Source organism: Ixodes scapularis, unplaced genomic scaffold, assembly GCF_016920785.2.
Source record: "Ixodes scapularis isolate PalLabHiFi unplaced genomic scaffold, ASM1692078v2 PGA_scaffold3__209_contigs__length_174095766, whole genome shotgun sequence".
In the NCBI taxonomy this organism is placed as follows: Eukaryota; Metazoa; Arthropoda; class Arachnida; order Ixodida; family Ixodidae; genus Ixodes; species Ixodes scapularis.
In genome coordinates, this window is record NW_024609868.1 from 85,379,956 (window position 1) to 85,393,921 (window position 13,966).

Genomic DNA, 13,966 nt, shown 5'->3' on the forward strand with positions numbered 1-13,966 from the left:
TGTGGAACTCAAGCAGAAGGGGGTACCCCCCCTCACTCACCTCAATCCGCCAAGTGTCGTTCGAAGCGCCATCTAGATTTTCCTTTCATAACTGTGCGTTCCAAAGAGCAGAGATGAAGCGCCATCTAGACGCCGTGCTTCGAAACGTACGTAGCGATCCCAGCGATCCCGACCCGATTTCGCCGTGCCCGATTCCCATAGAATACGCTGCAGTTACCAAAGCAGCCGTCCGGCAGCGCGTCGAGCGACGCTTGGCGAGTTGTGGTGAGTGAGGGGGGGTACTGCTCGTGCATGCAGCGTCTATGAGCAGTTCCGTAACTGAGCTAATCTAATAACGTTGGCTGTGTGCTGCGCTGTGCCACCATTATCTTCCCAAGGGCCGCATGTTGCACGTGCCGCGTGCATCGGCGCACCTTGCGCTACTTTTCAAACATGAAGGGGCTCTACTATGCCCAACACCACCTGAGCCATCCTGAACATTTTTTGCGACCACAGCGATTAAAAATGTGTGCAATTATACTTGCTCGAATTAACTGTAGTGAGCCGATCGAAATACGTTTCACATACGATAATTAAATGCCTGTCAATACAAACTCGTTTCTTGAGCAGACGAAGAAAAAAGAGGTGTCCCGCAAAAGTCCCTGAAGGCAGACGGACTCATAATCTGTGGGTCTAATTAGTCTAGGAACTTCTCCAAATCAACCAAGGAGCAAACAGGACAACACGGCTAGGAGGAGGTGCCTCTCAGAATGAATTAAAGCGCTGCAGGTGCGGTAAGGTTCCAGCGACCCCTTTGAGCTCCCGTCGCAGGGAGCAACTACTCCCCGTGCAAAGGCCGTAAGAAGTCGCGCCTTTTCACTCTAGCCTAAACTTTAGCCCGGCCATTGTTCTTCCAAGTGCTGAACGAGGCAAGCACATGTTCATTAGCAATATTCCAGTCGCATTCGTTCTGTCGCGCGCGTACCCAACAAAAATACTTTAATGTTGTTGTTGTTTTGTTGTTGCTTTTTTTTGAATGTGGTACAATGCTTTCTCAATGTCCTCGGGAAAATACATGCACCATGAAACACAGAATATAGCGGGAAAAGACGAGGATTTAGCCGCCAGTAGCATTTGAAACTGCGCCTACGCAGGCTGCGCCTATTGAAATCATAGTCCACTCGGTTAGGGTTAGAAGGGACGCCGGTGAGAGTCTAGCCTCAAACTCAGTGACTGGGCTCGAAACGGTTTGTTGCTGTCGAGTGTTTCTTGGAAAGGTGTATAAACCAACACGCTGTTTGCAAACAAGCCCCCCCCCCCCCCCCCCCCCCCCGAGGTGTGGGCAGACGCACGTGCGCAGAAACCAGATTTACGCGAGAGAAATCGACTGCGCATGCGCAGTACCAACAGCGGCGCCACCGCATCGGCGTGACGTCAGAGAGTTGAGTTGTTGTATAGAACGACTCAACTCTCTGAGGTCACGCCGCTGCGCTGGGCAGGGCGCACGCGTAGACGATTCACGCTAACCTGGTTCCTCCGCACGGGCCCCAACACCTCGTGGGGGCTTGTTTGTAAGCAGCGCGTTGTCCTATATTGAGGGTCCACAGTGTGAAGTCGACAGTGAAAGAAGAATTCGCCACCGCGAATTGCAGTTATGGCGCTGCGCTGCGAAAACACGAGGGATATTCTGCTCCGTTGGCTGAATTGCTTAACCACTCAGACCCGTCGGGCGAAGCAAATAATGGTCAAACCTCCTGGATGGCATCCAGATAATATCCTTGTCGCAAATTAAAGGCCCCTTCACACATTTGCAACCGAGCAGGACCGACTGGGAGAAGACCGGTTTTTAAGCCTCTTGCGATGGCTTAAGACCGGACGTGCTGCTGCGGAGCTGGTCCTCGGCCGTCGCAAGAGGCTCAAAACCCGGTCTTGCCTCAGCCGGTCCTACTCGATTGCAGTTGCGTGTGAACGGGTCTTAAACCCGAGCGGAGCCGACTATCCGACGGTGACAATCAAGCAGAACCCAAAGTGCATCGCCATGGCGCTCGTCGTCTTCGTGCGTTTGCTCTCACTGGCTACCGTAATCCTGCGCTTTCTTCTGTGCGTGTATAGCGGTATATAAGGGGTTGTTGGCAATCGTCAGACTTTCCCTTCTAGTCCACCATCATGGCACTGACCTACATTGCCCCGGCTTCCAGGCCTCGCAGTATACAGGAGGCTATGTTAGGAGCTGGCCGAGTGTCTATAAAATGAAATCACTCGGTAATCATTCGCGGATTTGATGAGTAAGCAACTGAGATAGCTAAGCACCGCCACCACCGCCCAAATTGCTGTCGGCTAAATCACTCCAGTGTTTGGAACTATTCATGACACCACGCTTTTCTACCGTGTTTGCGCACGCGTACACTACATTTACATTTAGTTCACCTAACAAATAAACAGAGCCATAATGCGATATGCATATCTCCTTTCGAGGGAATGTCTTTTTTATTTCTTAATTACTTTTAATCGTGACGCTTGCGTGGTTTCTACGAGGCGCGCGCTTGCGCTGTGTCTCTCATCATAATGTAATGACATAGGTGGACGGCAGTGGATCATTCGTGCGCTTGTTCACGCACTGAACGGGCGGCAATGGCAGCGTTTCTCAAAATGCAACCGCCGACGAGCCACGAAGGTCTACCAACTACAGCATGCCAAGTCGAGCACTACTTTCGACAGCACGGCCTGGACGTGGCCAGACCCTGCTCGGCCCCACGGAACTCTGCGTCTACGACAGAGGTGCGACGCTGCTGGATCCTCGACAGCACCGCCGTTTGGAACCGTGTTCTCCACGCCGTCAGCCTGGAGCTGCTGGAGGACTCCCCGGGTCGGCTGACGCTCAAGACCTCCGTGCTTTACCCACCAGGCGTCAAGGACAAGAGCGCCGTCGGCGCCTTCCTGGTGGCGACGCTGCTGAACGACCACCGCTGTGTGCACCACGTCGAAATCAGACACATGAGCCACCTGATGTATAACGCTGGTAACGTTTTTGACGACGTCGTTTTGAACGAAGGGATTGGGCAGGTTACGCTGACAGACCAACGGCCGTTGCATTCAGAGTTAAGGAACAAAGCGTCTAAGCTAATCATGGCCGTGCTCATGGGCGACCCACGCGTGCTTCGATTTCGCACCACCTACCTATCTCGTACCTTGCGGAAAACGTTGCGCGAGGTCATTGTTTGCTCTACAAGGCTTTCTGAGCTTACCCTTCATGACACGAGGCTTGTTGTTCACAAGATAGTCCGCATTTTGGAAGTCGTCAGGTATTCGACGACAATAACTTCCCTGACACTGGACAAAAACAACGTGTTCATAAAAGGATCACGTGGTATAGCCGACCTGCTCGAAAGCAACACATCGTTAGTGGAATTAAGTTTGCGCGAAACCGTGATCGATGACGAAGGTGCGACGGCCATTGCTGGGGCCTTGAAGATCAACAAAACTCTTAAGAGGCTCAACCTAGCGTCCAACGAAATCTTTACCGACGGCGTGCGTGACCTGTCTAGAGCACTCAAGAAGAATACTTCGTTACGTGTTCTTGACCTTGAGAGGAACACTTTCGGGGACCATGGTGTGATGTACGTAGCCGATATGCTGAGAGTGAACGTGACGCTCCAAGAGCTCAATCTAAGCAACACCAAAATGACTGACTATTCTCTACTTAAGCTCGTCGACTCGCTGAAAGTAAACAGAACCTTGCGTGTTCTGTCCGTGCGCCACAATGTGTCTCGCGGAAGAGCTATGAGGGAACTAACTTACCTTCTTGGGATCAACAACACACTCACCCGACTAAACTGCCCGTCAACGTATTTTGTAATGACACTGACAGATTTTGGCGATTACATGAATTCCATAAGGCGCAGTCAGGCCATAGACGGCCTCGAAATTGTGGTCGATAACTCAGCCCAGACCCGGAAACTGTCGCGGATGATCAAAGTGGGAAGAACCCTGCGCCATCTTTCCGTCATTCGTGGGGACCACTGCACCTTATCTCCGCTTTTGAGAGCTCTCAAGGAGAACGAGTCGGTAGAATCGCTGGAAATAGACTTCTTGTTCGGTGGCGAAATACGGGCCCTTGGGAGCCTTCTACAAGAGACGACCACCATTCGTTCGGTAACGCTGAAGTATCCCGTGAACATGGCTGGCTTCATCTCCTTGATGAACGGATTGGCCCACAACAACAGCCTCTGGAAGTTCAGCTTGGACTGCACGATGTTGAAGGAGGGGCATTGTACAGAGATTGCTAGAATGCTGGTCAGCAATGAAACGCTGAACGACCTCGCACTGCGCGACGCTCCGGCTGTGGAAGCCGGTCTTCCTATCCTAGCCGGTGCCCTGTCAATGAATCAGACTTTGCAGCAGTTTGCCATCACTTACCCGACGTCGAACGCCGCTGGTCTTCACGTCGTAGAGTGCCTGCGGAGGAATTGCTCGCGTATGGCACGAGCTGTGGAGTTCGTCCTCGCTCAAGTGGCCAGCAAAAAATCGGCTGAAGCCTTTGAGGCCTTCAGGCACAATGAGTTCTTCGTTCAGAGGCTGGCGGAATCGGCTGGAGGCCGCCAGCGGGCTGAGACGCTCCTGCGTGAGGCGGACCATCGCATCCTGAAGAACTACTTCGTCATCACAGAAGTTGTCAAGGGGGCGCTGGTCTGCCTGCGTTTCCCAGGCAGTGAACATTCCATGGAGATTGACAGCCTGGACGAGTATTCTTTAATCGAGATTACGTCGTACCTGAAAATTTCCGACGTGAAGTAATTTGCACTGAAGCAGTGCTACTTTCATGTTATTCAGCAGGTTTTGGGTCCTGCGGATTTCATTGACGTAAACGTTAATTTTGTTAGTTTTCAACTTCATTTTATGATTTTGGGTTTTGTGCTGCATTGTCTTAAATACCACGTTGCTGCCTGAACTAGCTGGGCTGCGATCTATAGGTTGCAAACATTATCCCCTTGGTCATGCTTTAGATGTCGAAGACAGAATAGATCGGTCCGGGATGCGGGAATTTGAAATTCGCTATGCAATGAGGACAAACTTGTGAAACTTTTGTACTTAAAACATTTGTTTGACAATTTGTTCAGACAGTTTTCATTTATTTGTCGTATTACCCACATGTCGTAACCTTAGCCTTTCATTGGGATGATCACATTCACTTCTCGTGGTATGAATGATTGTGTTTTTAATTTGATGCAACAGCTGAATACCCCAGCAGCTTTGTATGGACGAATGAAGAATGAGTGCTTTCCTGACAAGTAAAAAGTGCACTTGTATATGAATAGTGTGTTTATTTTTGTTCGGATAAACTATAAACAGAAATCGAGCTCAATAATTGGGCAGTAAATATACTCCTGTAAATTGAAGCGTTATTAGGGCAGTCGCTTTGCATCAGATGGCGGCTAGCGCCGCCTATACTTGGTTTCAGTTTACGATGGACTGCAAAGGATGCTGCGAGCCCGACCGAATTAAAAAGCTCGGAGGGCGTCACGTGCCCTTCCGGTTAGGTGGAGCGACGCGCGGAGCACTAAGGCACGAGACAAGCTACCAACTAAACATTGGCTCGTGTAGTTCGTCGTCCATCGCCGTACATCCTAAGGTCAAACTGAAATCTTTGAACGATTGGGCAAGTTTTCTTGAAAATTCGTATCCTTTTAACAGGTGCGTATATGAAACTGGGATTCACGTAACCTCTGCTCCGCTAAAAAACTAAAAATAGCCTTCCAGACATTGTCTATACTTCGTTTCACCTTAAGTCAGGCACAGCCAATGTTAAACGTCGCCTAAGCAAATTAAGTAGCGCACCCAAAGTGCGTGCAGGGGAACGGTGATCGTCGTTCTTTCTCGTTATACGTTACCAACCGGCTCAACTGAATCAAACAATCGAGCATTGTGAATGCGCTTGAGACCTTGCGTTTTTAGTCTGTGCGTTGGTGTTTGAATGTTTTTAGCTTGTGAACTGCGCTTTTTCTTACGATGAAACGAAGTGTAGCACGAATTTTTTCACTCCAAACAAATACGAGACTAATCGTGATGATCATGCTGGTATGAAATGCCTGATATGAAGTGTCCGTGAATCAAGCATCCTGGGATGTGACGAGCAAGCCCACCAAAAGGAATTGGAAGCTGCCCACCAAAGAAAGGCGGGTGGCAGGAGGCGTTTCTGGGTTCTTGTTTTCTTTTGCACCGTTCTCCGACCAGAGCTTCCAGAAACTACCTAGGTAGTGACTTGCTGTCACTTTATCTAGGTAGTTTACAACCCTAGGTTTGATTCAAACGATTCTACTGAAAACATGCTTGGCTAAGGGTATTTCTTAAACGGGAGCTTCGGGAAAGTTTTAGTGGTCGCTAATTTACCTCAAAATGGGTTCAACAAATCAATCAAACAAAACTAAACTATAGCACCTAAATAGGTCAAAAGATTATTTTTTCCGCCAGGTTATTGTATTAACGAACCTGGTCCTCACCTTATTTTTATACTGGAGGTCTCTACTGGCAACACAAAAAAGCAATGACAGATGCGGTTACAGAAGGTAATGAACTTTATTAAAAAATATGACGAGAACTTTCTGGGTGGGGAATTAATGCACTCTCAATCGATGCAAATCGATACGAACGCCAAAAACACCCCGATACTGGACTATGTCGTCTGCGTCGCCGCCCGCCGTAGACCCTGGCAAGTTTCTTGGTCCCATTTTTTTGTAGAAAGAAAGCTACGCTTTGTAATTTTCCAAGAAAAAATGAAAGCCGTTTACAATTCCCTGTAACGCCGCTTAGAGCGCAGCTCTTGAGGAGGAGGATGGAAGCGTACGGAGGGATAGGCGACTCCTTGAGGTCACGTGACCTCAGGGGGGTCGTGTGACGTCAGGAGGGTCACGCGACCTTAGGGGGTCACGTGCACTCAGGGGGTCACGTGACCTCAGGGGAATCACGTGACCTCAGGCGGTTACGCCGATGGCGACGGCGACGCCGCTCAAGCCGGAAACGGGCCCCTAAGAGCTGCGCTTTAAGAACCGACCAGTGAAATACACCTTTCATGAAATGTTTATATTGCCACGTGCAAGCGTCATTTTTACGGTACATTTTAGATCGAGCCTGGACTTGGGTCACCCTGTATATACTCCTTGGAATGAATTAAATGAGGTAAGTAACTCAATGTATCTTAAAATTAATTTCTGTTAAAACGCTTCGACTGCGTGAAGCCCACAACAATTGTTTTAACAAATTGCTTCTTATCAGCTGCTCTACTTTAGTGCTCTGTCAGTACGACCATCTGGCTTATATTAATTTGAGGGTTTGCGATGAGCACGAGAACACACTCCCATGTTCAGCCAACGTCACCTAGGATGATCAAAGCCCGTGAACCGCCTCCTCCACCTTTACTTATCACCATCGCTTTCAGATGGCGCCAACCCAGCGATTTGGCCCGAGCCTGACGCCGAGCACCCTTCGGCGCACTGACGGGACAAGAGGTGCTGCCGAACGCTGACGCCGCACTCATGATCAATCTATGTCTGGGCTCGAAATGTTGGTGCGCGAGATTTGATAATTTTAGGGTGTTTGGGTTCCGAGGGAGTAAGGACACACCTCGACCGGGCCGTTTCATGTTGTCCCGCGTGACTAGATTAGTCGCCTTGAATGCCAGAGGTCTTTGCTCTCGCGCGTTACGGAAAACAAATTGCAAGGTTTCATGTCATATGCGTCGTTCGTTTGATTTTTTTTTTTTTTGCCGCTGCGACGTTTAACGTTACTTGCAGCAAGTGGACGTACACAATGAGTTTTAGTGGTCTCCAATAACAATCTAAATGCCTTAGATTTCAGTTTCCTCTTTAATTTTACTTTATTAGAACAAAATAACCATCTGAAACGCAAAAACAAGAATCGCTTTTATTTGTTTATCGTTTTTTGAAAGTTCATTGTAACGGAGGATGATCTCGAGTAGTTTGTTTACGAAAACTAGAATACTACATAGATGTTGTCTTAGTCTCACGCACCCAACACTCTTAAAAAAAAGAAGCTAGTAGTATCTACTAGGTATAAAGAGCTAGTAACCGCTTGTAACATATGTCACTAGGCACCTAGTAACCGCAGGTAGTAACGGTCAAGCTAGTAACGGTTACTAGGTCAAGAAGATGGTAACTATTACTAGCCTCAAAGTAGAATCTATGTATTTTACTACCTCTGCCTAGTAGCAAGCGCTGCCTCCCATTGATCTCAATGACAATTGCTGGATCGCGCTTCCCGCTCCCGCAAATGAAGCCACCGGACGCAACCTTGCTGGGATACGATTTGCGGTTTTGCTAGGAACATCCTGATATGGGTTCGGTTACTGTACCTATTCCGGATATGATTGGACGCCCTGGGTTACCAGGTTTGTGAATCTTAGGGAGCATGTAGACAGTTTAATTAAACATCAGGATATGTAGACAGTTTAATTAAACATATACCTACAACTCTTGATTTGTACATTAAAGACACAACTCACTTCTTAAGAGAAATATCAAATTTATGCATACCAAAAGAATCATATCTCGTTACACTCGATGTGTCATCGCTGTATACGAATATTCCACATGATGATGGAATACTCTCTTTAATTGACATGTACGAACTCCACAGACAACCGGATACCCCAGATGGACACGTCGTCGCTACTCTAGCGAGGCTTGTCTTAGAACTAAACACGTTCGAATTTAACAATAAATACTTTAGGCAGGTTAGCGGAACCGCGATGGGCACCAAAATGGCCCCGAACTATGGGTAACCGGACAAAAGCTCACCGGACAAAAGCTCACCGGACAGAAGCTCACCGGACAAAAGCTCACCGGACAAAAGCTCACCCGTTTTTTGAAAGACCCGGACAAAAGCTCACCCCCTTTTTTGACAGACCCGGGCAAAAGCTCACCTCGATTTCTTTTCTTTTTTTTTTCTACCCGGGCGAAACACGGGCTGAAATAAAGTGCGGACGCAATGGACATTGGACCTTTTTTAGGAGAACTTGTAACAGTCGCCTGCCATATGAGCTCCCCCGGCCGAACGCTGACCGGATCAGCGAAAATCCCGCACGCGGCGCGCCGAGCGTTGCCGCGTTTTGGGAGCCGGGCTATTGGGACCAAACCATTCCGTTATCGGAGGAGTGGACGCATAGCTTTTATTGGGATTCCAGCCTTTAGAAGTGTGAATCACAAAAACATGGCCCATTAGAATTGCCGTTTTCGGGTGTTGGCCCCGAGTGTCCGGAGATGATGTTATAACTGCTGATAAACTGGAGCTTGCCTTAGGCGTAGATAAAGCAGCAGTGTTCAATCGATGCTTACAAATGTAAACACCTTATGTTTGATATGATATTAGGCATTGCAACAATGATCCCTCGTCAAGCGAGAAGTGACCGACCAGGAGGCCATTTGCAAAGTCATCGTGTAGAGTATTACCCTCGGCGAAGCAACACGCTACTGAGCGCAGAACAATGGAGTCTCCTCGATAAACCGCGTTCATGAAAAGCGTCTGAATCTTTATTCTGCTTCGACACAAATATTTTCTTTCTGTTATCTATAGCATATCCTTACAGAAAAACTAAATTATTTCAAAATCGCTTGTCATTGTCTAGTCTACGTTTAAGAAAGATTGTAAGAAAGGGGGGCTTGTGCGTAGGACTACTCTTCGGGTAGGAAATATCTAAAATGACAAACCGGTTTTGCAAATAAAAAAGTAGCATATAACACGTCAGAGATATTATGTATTGAAGAATTTCGATAAGCCGTCTGCGTTAACCTACAACCAGAAGAGGGATTGTAATCGGCCGTGCTTCAGACTCGCGTTCCAAAACGCGGAATCCCGATAAAAGCTATGCGTCCACCCTTTGATAACGGAATGGTTTGATCCCAGTAGCCCAGCTCCCAGAACGCGGCAACGCTCGACGGGCCCCATGCGGGATTTTCGCTGCTCCGGTCGGCGTTCGGCCGGGGGAGCTCATATGGCCGGCGACTGTACCTCATCCACCATTGAGTTGCGAATTTTTCAAAAATACTTTGAAAGAGCGGGAGTTCGGCCTTCTGGAAAAGTACAAGACAGATGACCAATTTAAAAAAAAAATTGTGCGGGATTTTAGATAGGCTCGGGTTCCTTCCACCACAGCTTGTTCCACAAGAACTAACCACCAGGAAAAGTCTACCGCAGTGACATCGGCTACCTGCTGGACTATTTGGATTGCACGTATTTCAACGGCCGCTTCCGTTATGCTTCTGTTCCATCTGCGGCGGCACCCAGAGCGAATTCTTCCCTTCGCCTGACTCTGCGCCGACGGCGACCGGAGTTTCCCCCGGTACGGTGGAATATGTACGACACTACTCTTCAAGATAAAGACCGGATGACCAACACCTGCGAAAGTTAGAGTACCGGGTTCCAGAAGCTCGTCGGCCACACCCATCGAAGCTTCTTGAGGCTGATTGAATGCCTACAGCAAAATCAGGCGCTCGTTGCCACGGCATTGACAAAAGCCCGGAGAGGTCAGCCCACCGTAAAGCGGGTGCGAAAAATTACTCTGCACCTGCAGAATCGTCTTAGAAATATTTGCGAGGGCTCGCATGTACATCGAGATCTACCAAGACTGCTGGGGCTAGTGGGGGACTGCATTCGCTTCTAACCAATCGATAAATAAACTTGTTTCTACTAAAATCAACAAGCCATGCGCCTGTCAGATTTAATTTATCGTTGCCAATTTGTGTCGCACGCATGCACCTAAGTTGTCCGCACTCGTGTTAAGACCAACATGAAATTTTCTCGTGGTGAGCTTTTGTCCGGGTCTGTGAAAATATGGGTGAGCTTTTGTCCGGGTCTGTGAAAAAATGGGTGAGCTTTTGTCCGGTAAGCTTTTGTCCGGTGAGCTTCTGTCCGGTGAGCTTTTGTCCGGTGAGCTTTTGTCCGGGATTCGAACTATGCCAAGATATTCATGGGAAAATTAGAATCTCAGTTCCTTTCTGAATGTCCCGTAAAGCCGCTAATATACAAAAGGTTTATAGATGATATATTTATTGTATGGTCGCACACTGAGGAGGGAGGAGCTGGTGGACTTCATAGGTCGATACAATGCTGCTCATCCGAGCATCCGCTTTACACATTCGTACTCTCAAACCGAAATAAACTTCCTAGACGTCAACGTTTAGGGTTCCCGGACATTTCATCGAACGCCGTTTCGTCGAACGCCGTTTCATCGAAAAAATGGACGTTTCATCGAACGCCGTTTCATCGAACGCCGTTTCATCGAATCGCTGACGGCCGTTTCATCGAATGTCTTTTAAATAAAAAGTGTGAAAGATGTTCTTTTATGCACGGATCGAGTGCATTTTCGTGTGATTCACCCATTTCATTGTCTGATTTTTTAATGTCCAAATTTGTAGCTGTCACAATTTATTTTGATGCAAGTAACCCATGAAGATATTTGTCCCGATCTTTATGTTTGTTTCGCATATTGTGCATATCTGTTCACCCCCTCTGTATTACCCGATTGGCCTTGAGGGTATTGTAACAAATAAATAAAAAGTCGCGCTCCCGGTGTAAGCGCACTCCAACTCATGGAGGCCAGAAGGTGACATAAGTTTTGCGCAGGCGCAACAACTTTAGCCATGTGAGCCTCCTAGCCTCTCATGTCTTTCTATCGATACTTTTTTTACTGCCCGAAGCTGGCGGTAGCTAAAGCTGAGGTGCTGTTTATGAAACTACAACGAAACATTGTTTTTTTAGTCTTAAGACTATATAAAGTCAAAAGTAAGTACGTCACTTCAAATTTTATTTCAAAACTTTCGGGGCTTCATGTGTTCGTGCGACAGCCATTCACCGTTTCAAATGATGAGGAATTGCTCTCAAAAAGTCCCCCACAGCCAGTGTCCGTCGGTTCTCATAAAAAAGGTGGACCTTCACATTCCTTTCCGCTATATGGCCATCTTCTGGTGAGGAGGCTCTTGGGAACTCAGCATCGCCTCCAGCTTGTCTTCCGTCAGTTGATGTTCTGTGGCGATGCAAGTCAAAAACTTCCAGGACCCGGGATGGGCAGCTCCGACCAGCTTCAGGAAGCGGGAATGCCACCTTGGCGTTCGATAAGACGGCGTTCGATAAAACGGCGTTCGATGAAACGGCTTCGATGAAACGGTGTTCGATGAAATGGCATTCGATGAAACGGCATTCGATGAAACGGCTTCGATGAAACGGCGTTCGACGAAACGGCGTTCGATGAAATGTCCGGTCCCAAACGTTTAGACGAAAGTAAACTCGCCACGAGCCTGTACCGTAAGCCAACAGATCGGCAGCAATACCTTCATTATCAAAGCGACCACCCACACCATTGCAAGAACAGCATTCCCTATAGCCAAGCTCATCGTTTCAAACGTATTTGTTCAAGAGAGACAGATTTTGATGCGAGCAGTCAAAATTTAAAGTCAGTGCTAGAGAAACAAAAGTATCCACCCCGTATAATCGACGAATCCCGGAGAAAAGCTCACCGGAGAAAAGCTCACCGGAGAAAAGCTCACCGGAGATAAGCTCACCGGAGAAAAGCTCACCGCAAAACCGGCGGATGCGGAGAAAACCTCACCGGCCATTGAGCGTATGCGGAGAAAAGTTCACCAATATTTTTTCTTCTTTTTATATGGAGGCTGTTGGATCATGCGTGACATATATCAATTTATTTTCATTAAAATTCGTCAGCTTCGTAAAAAAGAAAATGTCCTTTTTTGTAATATTTGTTAAGCTTATTGGGTATACTGCTCCCAAATTAATAATTGCGGGCGAGTGTTTTCTGTGGCTTTCTGTGGCAACGAAAGCCTAACTAAAAACTTTATGAACTTGAAGAACAGGAAAAAGTGCCTAAAACCTAAAATTAAAAGCTGTAAATGCTGAAACCCCAAAAGTGCATGCGCAACAACGCGGTGCCTGAAATTCTCTTTGAAGCTTTTGTTAACCTTTGAAAACAGGATAAAACAGTCAATAGGATATCGCGGCTTCTTTCTTCCACGGACATGCACGCTTTTTAGCCGTTCGTGCTGGTGTTTCCACACGTTCCCTTTGTGTGATAGTGCCCTTCTACGGTGAGCCACCCATGACCTTCAGAGCTGCACACTGGCACCGTTGTTACTCGTGACCTATATAATAAATAGTCTTCTGTAAGGTAGCGAATAGGGCGAGTTGGTAAACGTTATACATGATGAAAACCGCTCAAACGACGACGACGGAGTGAAGGCAACAAACACGACACGCAGAAGCTTTTCTCGCAACAAAAATTTTGTTAGTGAAATTAACAGAAAGAAAACAGCATAGCCGACCCCGATCGCGTTAACATACACCTACTTATTTATTACGCTCTACACAATATTTGGAGCTGAAACGGTTCACCACACCGCTATTGATATTAGCTCGCAAAAAAAAACAAAAAACCTCTTTATCTGACAGAGCCCTCGACGCCGCACCCTCAGCTGTCAATAAATTGTTGCCTTTTTTACCGGTGTACGATGTTCTGATTTTATACTTGAGGCTTCGTTAATTTGCAGAATGGGTGCTTACTAATTTATGAGGAATTAGTAAATATGCCCAATGAACTTCAAGAATATTACAAAAAAGTGGACATATTTTAATGAAGTGACGAATGCGAATTGTGTTAAATTGCCATGTTTGACTCAAAATCAAGCTGAGCTCAAAAAATATCGGTGAGCTTTCCTGCGCATCCGCTGAAAGGCCGGTGAGCTTTTCTCCGTATCTGCCGGTTTTGCGGTGAGCTTTTCTCCGGTGAGCTTATCTCCGGTGAGCTTTTCTCCGGTGAGCTTTTCTCCGCCGCCCATAATCGACGATGCAATCAGAAAAGCCAAACAACTGAACCGCGCAGACCTCATCAGCCCGCGCCCCACGCAAAGCGACGCACAACGCACAAATCTATGTCTAACTTATAGCATAAACCATCCTAATGTAAATA

General features: G+C 47.4%; 1 protein-coding gene across 1 annotated transcript; it reads left to right on the forward strand.

The window, feature by feature from the left end:
* Positions 1-2,610: 2,610 nt before the first annotated feature.
* On the forward strand, positions 2,611-5,291 carry LOC8023461 (NLR family CARD domain-containing protein 3-like). The gene has a single exon (XM_002401307.3). The coding sequence runs from the start codon at positions 2,611-2,613 to the stop codon at positions 4,771-4,773; it is 2,163 nt and encodes a 720-aa protein (XP_002401351.3). The 3' UTR covers positions 4,774-5,291.
* Positions 5,292-13,966: the final 8,675 nt, after the last annotated feature.